The sequence below is a fragment of the Salmo trutta genome, chromosome 18 (assembly GCF_901001165.1).
Source record: "Salmo trutta chromosome 18, fSalTru1.1, whole genome shotgun sequence".
NCBI classification, from domain to species: domain Eukaryota; kingdom Metazoa; phylum Chordata; class Actinopteri; order Salmoniformes; family Salmonidae; genus Salmo; species Salmo trutta.
The window spans coordinates 58,133,470-58,145,976 of NC_042974.1; the positions used below are offsets into that span (position 1 = coordinate 58,133,470).

The following is a 12,507-nucleotide window of genomic DNA, read 5'->3' on the forward strand; positions in this document are numbered from 1 at the left end:
CAATGTCAAACTTAACAGACCTAGGATCAGATCTGGCCGTAAATGTGATCCGACTCAAAATAGATGTAGCCAATCGCATGCACATTGTCACAAATCACGACCCATCCACTTCCTGGTCCTAGCTGTTCATTGGCTGTGATTGGTGCAAATAGGAGGCTACATCTCATTCGCTAGTACCTACGGTACGCTATGGACAGGACCGAACGGAGTTGATCTACTGTAGCTAATCCTAGTGGATTCCGTCTGTGTGGCAAACGCCTAGGTAGGAAAAAGGGGAGAAAGGAATGACGGAGTTTACAGAGCAGGACAAAACTGATATGTTACCTGCATTGTTCATAACAGAATGAAGAAAATGCCAAGACACACTCAAATTAGATGCAAACCTGAAAAACAGATTTTTTTCCTCATGGATTTAACTCTTGGATCAGAACGGAAATATTTCTAGTAGAGCAGGACTGGAAAATGAACATGGATGTCGGAGTAACGATGGCATCTTTGTGTAATTAAATCAATTTCTATCTTCTTTCTGGCACTAAAACTGCGCCGGCTGAAGTTTGCTCTATATTCAACTATCGATTATAGGTAAAGTGATTTTACTTGCCCATTTGAAGGGAAATAAACAGATTAAAGTAATGTATTGTTTTACTGCATTAGTGGCTACTACTATGTTTCTCTACTGAAAACAATGTTTCTCTGCCAGTTGTTTAGCCTCTTAGCATGAATAGACCTCCCGAGTGGCGTAGCGGTCTTAAGGCACCACCTGAAAAATCTGAATTAAAAAAATATATTATTATACTGAACAAAAATATAAACGCAACATGCAACAATTTCAAAAATTTTGCTGGGTTACAGTTCATATGTATAAGGAAAAAAATCTTACGAAATATATTAATTAGGCCCTAGTCTATGGATTTCACATGACTGGGAATACAGATATACAACTGTTGGTCACAGATACCTTAGCAAAAGAGATAGGGACGTGGATCAGAAAACCAGTCAGTATCTGGTGTGACCACAGTTTGCCTCATGCAGCTTGACACATCTTCGCATAGAGTAGATCAGGCTGTGAATTGTAGCCTGTGGAATGTTGTCCCACTCCTCTTCAACAGCTGTGCGAAGTTGCTGGATATTGTCTGGAACTGGAACACGCTGTCATACATGTCTATCCAGAGCATCCCAAACATGCTCAATGGGTGACATGTCCGGTGAGTATGCAGGCCATGGAAGAATTGGGACATTTTCAGCTTCCAGGAATTGTATTTGTATTTATTATGGATGGCAGCAGCTACTCTAACTGGGGTCCAGCAAAATTAAGGCAGTTTATACAATTGTGTGTACAGATCCTTGCAACATGGGGCTGTGCGTTATCATGCTGAAACATGAGGTGATGGCGGTGGATGAATGGCATGAGAATGGGCCTCAGGATCTCGGCACAGTATCGCTGTGCATTCAAATTGCCATTGATAGAATGTAATTGTGTTCATTGCCAGTAGCTTATGCCTACCCATACCATAACACCACCGCCACCATCAGTAAACCGCTTGCCCACACAACGCCATACACGTGGTCTTTGGTTGTGAGGCCTGTTGGATGTACTGCCAAATTCTTGAAGATGGCGTTGGAGGCGGCTTATGGTAGATAAATGAACATGAAGTATTCTGGCAACAGCTCAGGTAGACATTCCTGCAGTCAGCATGCCAATTGCATGCTCCCTCAAAACTTGAGACATCTGTGGCATTGTGTTGTGTGACAAAACTGCAAATTTCAGAGTGGCTGTTCATTGTCCTCAGCACAAGGTGCACCTGTGTTTTGATCATGCTGTTTAATCATCTTCTTGATATGCCACACCTGTCAGGTGGATGGATTATCTTGGCAAAGGAGAAACGCTCACTAGCAGGGATGTAAACAAATTTGTGCCCAAATTTTGAGAGAAATAAGCTTTTTTGTGCATATGGATATTTCTTTGTGATCTTTTGTTTCAGCTCATGAAACATGGGACCAACACTTTACATGTTGCGTTTTATATTTTGGCTCAGTGTACACTACCGTTCAAAAGTTTGGGGACACTTAGAAATGTCCATGTTTTTGAAAGAAAAGCTAAATGTTTTGTCCATTTAAAATAACATCAAATTGATCAGAAATACAGTGTAGACATTGTTAATGTTGTAAATGACTATTGTAGCTGGAAACAGCAGATTTTTTAAAATGGAATATCTACATAGGCGTACGGAGGCCCATTATCAGCAACCATCACTCCTGTGTTCCAATGGCACGTTGTGTTAGCTAATCCAAGTTTATAATTTTAAAAGGCTAATTGATCATTAGAAAACCCTTTGGCAATTATGTTAGCACAGCTGAAAACTGTTGTCCTGACTAAAGATGCAATAAAACTGTCCCTCTTTAGACTAGTTGAGTATCTGGAGCATCAGCATTTGTGGGTTCGATTACAGGCTCAAAATGGCCAGAAACAAAGAACTTTCTTCCGAAACTCATCAGTCTATTCTTGTTCTGAGAAATTAATGCTAATCCATGTGAGAAATTGCCAAGAAACTGAAGATCTCGTACAACGCTGTGTACTACTCCCTTCACAGAACAGCGCAAACTGGCCCTAACCAGAATAGAAAGAGGAGTGGGGGGCCCCGGTGCACAACTGAGCAAGAGGACAAGTACATTAGAGTGTCTAGTTTGAGAAACAGACGCCTCACAAGTCCTCAACTGGCAGCTTCATTAAATAGTTACCGCAAAACACCAGTCTCAACGTCAACAGTGAAGAGGCGACTCCGGGATGCTGGCCTTCTAGGCAGAGTTGCAAAGAAAAAGCCATATCTCAGACTGGCCAATAAAAAGAAAAGATTAAGATGGGCAAAAGAACACAAACACTGGACAGAGGAACTCTGCCTAGAAGGCCAGCATCCCGGAGTCGCCTCTTCACTGTTGACGTTGAGACTGGTGTTTTGCAGGTAATATCTAACGAAGCTGCCAGTTGAGGACTTGTGAGGTGTCTGTTTCTCAAACTAGACACTAATGTACTTGTCCCCTTGCTCAGTTGTGCACCGGGGCCCCCCACTCCTCTTTCTATTCTGGTTAGGGCCAGTTTGCGCTGTTCTGTGAAGGGAGTAGTACACAGCGTTGTACGAGATCTTCAGTTTCTTGGCAATTTCTCACATGGATTAGCATTAATTTCTCAGAACAAGAATAGACTGATGAGTTTCGGAAGAAAGTTCTTTGTTTCTGGCCATTTTGAGCCTGTAATCGAACCCACAAATGCTGATGCTCCAGATACTCAACTAGTCTAAAGAGGGACAGTTTTATTGCATCTTTAGTCAGGACAACAGTTTTCAGCTGTGCTAACATAATTGCAAAAGGGTTTTCTAATGATCAATTAGCCTTTTAAAATTATAAACTTGGATTAGCAAACACAACATGCCATTGGAACACAGGAGTGATGGTTGCTGATAATGGGCCTCCGTACGTCTATGTAGATATTCCATTAAACATCTGCTGTTTCCAGCTACAATAGTAATTTACAACATTAACAATGTCTACACTGTATTTCTGATCAATTTGATGTTATTTTAAATGGACAAAAAAATGTGCTTTTCTTCCAAAAACAAGGACATTTCGAAGTGACCCCAAACTTTTGAACGGTAGTGACCCATATCATTACCTAATATAATTACCTCACTCACACACTTCCATCTGTTGCTTTATGTGTTCCTCAGTCTGTCAGGCAGCCACATCATTCCACTGACTGCCCTTTTGCCTTTCAAATGAGACACAATGTCCCTTTGCCTCAGCAGAACTTCACTTCCCAGTCGTGTGTGTGTGTCCCTCTGTCTGCCACTGATGCATTCACTCCAGCCCTTTTCTGCATGTTGATCTGCTGATTCTCTGCAAACCAATACAAATGACCCCTGTATATCTCTCTCTCTCTCACACACACACACACACACACACACACACACACACACACACACACACACACACACACACACACACACACACACACACACCTGTGTGTGTGTGGAAACAATATACTGGCACAGTTTGTCATGACTCATGCTATGCTGCTGTTAATGTGACTTATGGTTGCTATGTGGTTTGGCAGCCAAGCCCTGATAGGTCAGTTTAGACACGTCCTCTATGTGCTGTCCACTGCTGTGGTCTCAGGGTCTCTGTTGTGCTTGAGAAAGGCATTATGAGTCATAGCAGGCTATTTTTAGTCTCACGTGTTATTGTGTGGCCTTTTGAAGTGGACTGTATTTCTTATTTTTCTATGATTATGTCCATGACAGCGCCAACTGGCGTTGAGGTCGTTATCGCCTGGCAGATCCTGGCAATACAAACATCTGATGCTAAACTAGGTTTGAAATAGGGATTCACGATGATAAAATGCTATTTTTGTATTTTCCTTGTGTTTGGTCTTTCATAGGAAAATACTGTAGTTATCAGACAAGTTGAATGACACAGTACATGCTTTCAGATCAGCCTGTTTAACCCAAAACTGTCAATAGAAACCAAATAATTTTAGGCAGGAGGGAAAAGCCTTTTCTAAACAGTTTAGTAGTAGGGTGAAACACTGTTTTGACAGTGGTCTCTCTCCATCGCTCTCTCTTTCTCTGACTCTTCAGTAAACAGTACGACACACCTGACTTATTGTGTCTTTCTTCCTTCATCAGATGCTCTCATCAACGTAAATTACAGTATCGATATCTGGTTGATGATTGATGGTTACAGTCTCTCCAATAATGCTCTGCTTTCCACATGTACAGTATAACTGGAATGTATCAGAACGTATGTCTACACTGTTTATGTATCATTAATGTAGACATAAAGGACATGCGTTCTTTCTGTTCGCTTGTCTCCAGATGAGTCGTCTGTGGAGGCGTGACGTGCCCCTGTCTGAGCGGCTAGGACTAGGTGTCGGGGTTGGAGAGGACTACCCCCTGGGTGTGGCCCCTGGTCCCCGTCCTACTATGACCCCCCCGGGCCCAAACATCTCCTGGTTCCCAGAGGCCCCCCTGCTGACCTCAGAACAGCCCACCTTCCTGATGACCCCCGCTGCCCAGGCCGTGTCGGGCTTCTTCGTCTGGACCGCCCTACTCTTCACCTGCCACCAGGTAATACACGCACACAGACAGACACACACTGTATCACCGCCTGGTACGGCAACTGCACCGCCCGCAACCGCAGGGCTCTCCAGAGGGTGGTGCGATCTGCCCAACGCATCACCGGGGGCAAACTACCTGCCCTCCAGGACACCTTCAGCACCCGATGTCACAGGAAGGCCAAAAAGATCATCAAGAACAACAACCACGAGAGCCAGTGCCAAAGCTGGGACCGAGAGACTGAACAACAGCTTCTATCTCAGGGCCATCAGACTGTTAAACAGCCATCACTAGCACATCAGAGGCTGCTGCCTATAAACATAGACTAGAAATCACTGGCCACTTTAAGGAATGGAACACTAGTCACTTTAATAATGTTTACATATCTGGCATTACTCATCTCATATGTATATACTGTATACTATTCTACTGTATCTTAGTCTATGCCGCTCCGACATTGCTTGTCCAAATATTTATATCTTTTTAATTCCTCTACTTTAGATTTGTGTGTATTGTTTGTGAAATTGTTAGATATTACTTGTTAGATATTACTGCACTGTCGGAGCTAGAAACACAAGCATTTTGCTACACCCGTAATAACATCTGCTAAACACGTGTATGTGACCAATACTATTGTATTTTATTTGATTTCCCCACATCTCAAAACAAAACACTCAATCCACTAAAAATAAACACCACTTGGTGTTTCTGTCGATATTTGGCTGTGGCTGACTCAGGTGTCTAGGTGTTGCCTGTCCCTGTAGGCCTTACAGTGGAGGAAGGGAGGGTTATGTAACTACAGGTTCCACCTGGGGTGATGCTGGAGGAATAGATGCATCTGTGCAGTGCTCAGAGAGCACAGGTTGCCTAGCAACAACACCCAATCCCTGTTTGTTTAACTGAACAAGTCAACACATACTGCACACACCCACCGCGTCAAAGGCTACCTGTCCTTCTGTCTGGAATGAGAGTCTGGTGGCTTCTTACAAGTTTTGTTTCTTACTCTATCCCTCTCTATTTCTATCCCCACCCTCCTCTCTATATACACTGAATATGCATTTTAGTCATTTAGCAGACGCTTCTAACCAGAGCGACTTACAATAGTGAGTATCAACATTAGGAACACCTTTCCATGACAGACTGACCAGGTGAATCCAGGTGAAAGCTATGATCCTTTATTGATGTCACTTGTTAAATCCACTTCAATCAGTGTAGATGAAGGGGAGGAGACAGGTTAAAGAAGGATTTGTAAGCCTTGAGACAATTGAGACATGGATTGTGTATGTGTGCCATTCAGAGGGTGAATGGGCAAAACAGATTTAAGTGCCTTTGAACAGGGTATGGTAGTAGGTGCCAGGCGCACCAGTTTGAGTGTGTCAAGAACTGCAACGCTGCTTTTCTTGACACACTCAAACTGTCTTTCTCTCCCTCCCTCTTTCCATCTCTCTTTCTGTCTCCCTCTCCTTCCCTCTCTCCCTCTGACTCCCTCCCTCCCTCCGTCTCTCTCTCCCTCTCTCCCTCCCTCCATCTCTCTCCCTCCCTCCATCTCTCTCCCCCTCTCCCTCCCTCCATCTCTCTCTCTCTCCCCCTCTCCCTCCCTCCATCTCTCTCTCTCTCCCTCTCTCCCTCCCTCCATCTCTCTCTTCTTCCTTCCCTCCCTCCATCTATCTCTCTCTCTCTCTCTTTCTCCCCTCCCTCCCTCCCTCCCTCCCTCCATTTCTCTCTCTCTCTCCCTCTCTCCCTCCCTCCATCTCTCTCTCTTCTTCCCTCCCTCCATCTATCTCTCTCTTTCTCCCCTCCCTCCCTCCCTCCCTCCATTTCTCTCTCTGTCTCTATCTCTCCCTCCCTCCGTCTCTCCCTCCCTCCATCTCTGTCTCTCCCTCCATCTCTCTCTCTCTCTCTCTCTCTGTCTCTCCCTCCCTCCCTCCCTCCCTCCCTCCCTCCGTCTCTCTCTCCTTCCCTCCGTCTCCCTCCATCTCTCTCTCTCTCTCGTTCCCTCCCTCCATCTCTTGTCTCTCTCTCCCTCCCTCTCTCCATCTCTCTCCCTTCCTCCATCTCCCTCCCTCCCTCCCTCGCCATCTCCCTCCCTCCCTCCATCCGTCTGTCTCTCTCCTTCTCTCCCTCCCTCCATCTCACTCTCTCCTTCCCTCCTTCCATCTCACTCCCTCCCTCTCGCCATCTCTCTCTCTCTCTCTCAGATCTACATGCACCTGCGGTACTACAGTTCTCCTAATGAGCAGAGACACATCGTGCGGATCCTCTTCATCGTGCCCATCTATGCCTTTGACTCCTGGCTCAGCCTCCTCTTCTTCACTAACGAGGAGTACTATGTCTACTTTGACACCGTCAGGGACTGCTATGAGGGTAAGAGACTAGCGTAGAACAGAAGTGAATGGCTTCACCGTGGTGATCAGCTGTATTGTGATACTTCCTCACCCAGTGTGTGGAGGTCATGGTGTAGCCCCATGGACAGATGGCTAAATACTCCTCTGCCTCAGCTCTATCTCTTGTTGTTCTGAGGCCTGCTCAGATTTCTGTGTAGGAAAACCTGTTGCATAGCAACCCTGTTCACCCTACAGGGCAGCTCTAATGATGAGGTCTCAACCAAACTTGCTGGGACACACACACAGAGAAAGAAGACAACCTGCACCCTTATCAGAGAGTCAGCTGTTTATCTGGTCTGGCTTATGCAATACTACTAGTCACAAGGTATACACTCACCAACACACACACTGGCACTCACCCGCCCATACTTTCTGTTACACACACTCTGACACTCACCCTCCCATACTGTCTGTTAAATACTCACACTCACCCTCCCATACTGTCTGTTACACACACTGACACTCACCCTCCCATACTGTCTGTTACACACACTGACACTCACCCTCCCATACTGTCTGTTACACACACTGACACTCACCCTCCCATACTGTCTGTTACACACACTGACACTCACCCTCCCATACTGTCTGTTACACACACTGACACTCACCTTCCCATACTGTCTGTTACACACACTGACACTCACCTTCCCATACTGTCTGTTACACACACTGACACTCACCCTCCCATACTGTCTGTTACACACACTGACACTCACCCTCCCATACTGTCTGTTACACACACTGACACTCACCCTCCCATACTGTCTGTTACAACACACACTGACACTCACCCTCCCATACTGTCTGTTACACACACTGACACTCACCCTTCCCATACTGTCTGTTACACACACTGACACTCACCCTCCCATACTGTCTGTTACACACACTGACACTCACCCTCCCATACTGTCTGTTACACACACTAGTGACACTCACCCTCCCATACTGTCTGTTACACACACTGACACGCACCCTCCCATACTGTCTGTTACACACACTCACACTCACACCTCCCATACTGTCTGTTACACCACTGACACTCACCCTCCCATACTGTCTGTTACACACACTGACACTCACCCTCCCATACTGTCTGTTACACACACACTGACACTCACCCTCCCATACTGTCTGTTACACCTAACACTCACCCTCCCATACTGTCTGTTACACACACTGACACTCACCCTCCAATAACTGTCTGTTACACACACTGACACTCACCTTCCCATACTGTCTGTTACACACACTGACACTCACCCTCCCATACTGTCCTGTTACACACAGGAACTGGACACTCACCCTCACCATACTGTATGTTACACACACTGACACTCACCTCCCATACTGTATGTTACACACACTGACACTCACCCTCCCATACTGTATGTTACACAACCACTGACACTCACCCTCCCATACTGTCTGTTACACACCTGACACTCACCCTCCCATACTGTCTGTTACACACACTGACACTCACCCTCCCATACTGTCTGTTACACACACTGACACTCCCCCTCCCATACTGTCTGTTACACACACTGACACTCACCCTCCCATACTGTCTGTTACACACTCTGACACTCACCCTCCCATACTGTCTGTTACACACACTGACACTCACCCTCCCATACTGTCTGTTACACACACTGACACTCACCCTCCCATACTGTCTGTTACACACACTGACACTCACCCTCCCATACTGTCTGTTACACACACTGACACTCACCCTCCCATACTGTCTGTTACACACACTGACACTCACCTTCCCATACTGTCTGTTACACACACTGACACTCACCCTCCCATACTGTCTGTTACACACACTGACACTCACCCCCCATACTGTCTGTTACACACACACTGACACTCACCCTCCCATACTGTCTGTTACACACACTAACACTCCCCCTCCCATACTGTCTGTTACACACACTAACACTCACCCCTCCCATACTGTCTGTTACACACACTGACACTCACCCTCCCATACTGTCTGTTAAACACACTGACACTTACCCTCCCATACTGTCTGTTACACACACTGACACTCACCCTCCCATACTGTCTGTTACACACACTGACACTCACCCTCCCATACTGTCTGTTACACACACTGACACTCACCCTCCCATACTGTCTGTTACACACACTGACACTCACCCTCCCATACTGTCTGTTACACACACACTGACACTCACCCTCCCATACTGTCTGTTACACACACTGACACTCACCCTCCCATACTGTCTGTTACACACACTAACACTCACCCTCCCATACTGTCTGTTACACACACTGACACTCACCCTCCCATACTGTCTGTTACACACACACACTGACACTCACCCTCCCATACTGTCTGTTACACACACTGACACTCACCTCCCATACTGTCTGTTACACACACTGACACTCACCCTCCCATACTGTCTGTTACACACACTGACACTATCCCTCCCATACTGTCTGTTACACACACTGACACTCACCCTCCCATACTGTCTGTTACACACTCTGACACTCACCCTCCCATACTGTCTGTTACGCACACTGACACTCACCCTCCCATACTGTCTGTTACACACACTGACACTCACCCTCCCATACTGTCTGTTACACACACTGACACTCACCCTCCCATACTGTCTGTTACACACACACTGACACTCACCCTCCCATACTGTCTGTTACACACACTAACACTCACCTTCCCATACTGTATGTTACACACACTAACACTCACCCTCCCATACTGTCTGTTACACACACTAACACTCACCCTCCCATACTGTCTGTTACACACACACTGACACTCACCCTCCCATACTGTATGTTACACACACTGACACTTACCCTCCCATACTGTCTGTTACACACACACTGACACTCACCCTCCCATACTGTCTGTTACGCACACTAACACTCACCCTCCCATACTGTCTGTTACGCACACTGACACTCACCCTCCCATACTGTCTGTTACACACACACTGACACTCACCTTCCCATACTGTCTGTTACACACACTGACACTCACCCTCCCATACTGTCTGTTACACACACTGACACTCACCCTCCCATACTGTATGTTACACACACTGACACTCACCCTCCCATACTGTCTGTTACACACACTGACACTCACCCTCCCATACTGTCTGTTACACACTCTGACACTCACCCTCCCATACTGTCTGTTACACACACTGACACTCACCCTCCCATACTGTCTGTTACACACTCTGACACTCCCCCTCCCATACTGTCTGTTACACACACACTGACACTCACCCTCCCATACTGTCTGTTACACACTCTGACACTCACCCTCCCATACTGTCTGTTACACACACTGACACTCACCCTCCCATACTGTCTGTTACATAACACACTGACACTCCCCCGCCCATACTGTCTGTTACACACACTGACACTCACCCTCCCATACTGTCTGTTACACACACTGACACTCACCCTCCCATACTGGTCTGTTACAAACACACTGACACTCACCCTCCCATACTGTCTGTTACACACACTGACACTCACCCTCCCATACTGTCTGTTACACACACTGACACTATCCCTCCCATACTGTCTGTTACACACACTCACACTCACCCTCCCATACTGTCTGTTACACACACTGACACTCACCCTCCCATACTGTCTGTTACACACACACACACTGACACTCACCCTCCCATACTGTCTGTTACACACACTGACACTCACCTCCCATACTGTCTGTTACACACACTGACACTCACCCTCCCATACTGTCTGTTACACACACTGACACACCCTCCCATACTGTCTGTTACACACACTGACACTCACCCTCCCATACTGTCTGTTACACACACTGACACTCACCCTCCCATACTGTCTGTTACACACACTGACACTCACCCTCCCATACTGTCTGTTACACACACTGACACTCACCCTCCCATACTGTCTGTTACACACACTGACACTCACCTTCCCATACTGTCTGTTACACACACTGACACTCATCCTCCCATACTGTCGGTTACACACACTGACACTCACCCTCCCATACTGTCTGTTACACACACTGACACTCACCCTCCCATACTGTCTGTTACACACACTGACACTCACCCTCCCATACTGTCTGTTACACACACTGACACTGCACCCTCCCATACTGTCTGTTACACACACTGACACTCACCCTCCCATACTGTCTTTACACACACTGACACTCACCCTCCCATACTGTCTGTTACACACACTGACACTCACCCTCCCATACTGTCTGTTACACACACTGACACTCACCTCCCATACTGTCTGTTACACACACACTGACACTCACCCTCCCATACTGTATGTTTACACACACTGGCACTCACCACCTCCCATTACCTGTCTGTTACACACACTGATACTCACCCTCCCATACTGTCTTTACACACACTGACACTCACCCTCCCATACTGTCGTTACACATACTACACTGACACTCACCCCCCATACTGTCTGTACACACACTAACACTCACCCTCCCATACTGTCTGTTACACACACTGACACTCACCCTCCCATACTGTCTGTTACACACACTGACACTCACCCTCCCATACTGTCTGGTTACACACACTGACACTCCACCCTCCCATACTGTCTGTTACACACACCTGACACTCACCCTCCCATACTGGTCTGTACACACACTGACACTCACCTCCCATACTGTCTGTTACACACACTGACACTCACCCTCCCATACTGTCTGTTACACACACTGACACTCACCTTCCCATACTGTCTGTTACACACACACTGACACTCACCCTCCCATACTGTCTGTTACACACACTGACACTCACCCTCCCTACTGTCTGTTAAACACACCACTGACACTCACCCTCCCATACTGTCTGTTACACACACTGACACTCACCCTCCCATACTGTCTGTTACACACACTGACACTCACCCTCCCATACTGTCTGTTACACAACATGACA

At 46.7% G+C, this 12,507-nt stretch overlaps 1 protein-coding gene across 2 annotated transcripts in view; it reads left to right on the forward strand.

Annotated features, from left to right (window-relative positions):
• Positions 1-119: 119 nt before the first annotated feature.
• The window catches only part of tmem184ba (transmembrane protein 184ba), a 31,098-nt gene continuing 18,710 nt past the window's right edge, over positions 120-12,507 (forward strand). For both annotated transcript variants that reach the window (XM_029699216.1, XM_029699218.1), the window contains exons 1-3: positions 120-582; positions 4,869-5,120; positions 7,307-7,472. In XM_029699216.1, the coding sequence (XP_029555076.1) occupies positions 4,869-5,120; positions 7,307-7,472 (418 nt within the window). In that variant the 5' untranslated portion in view covers positions 120-582. The remainder of the gene's footprint in view (positions 583-4,868; positions 5,121-7,306; positions 7,473-12,507) is intronic.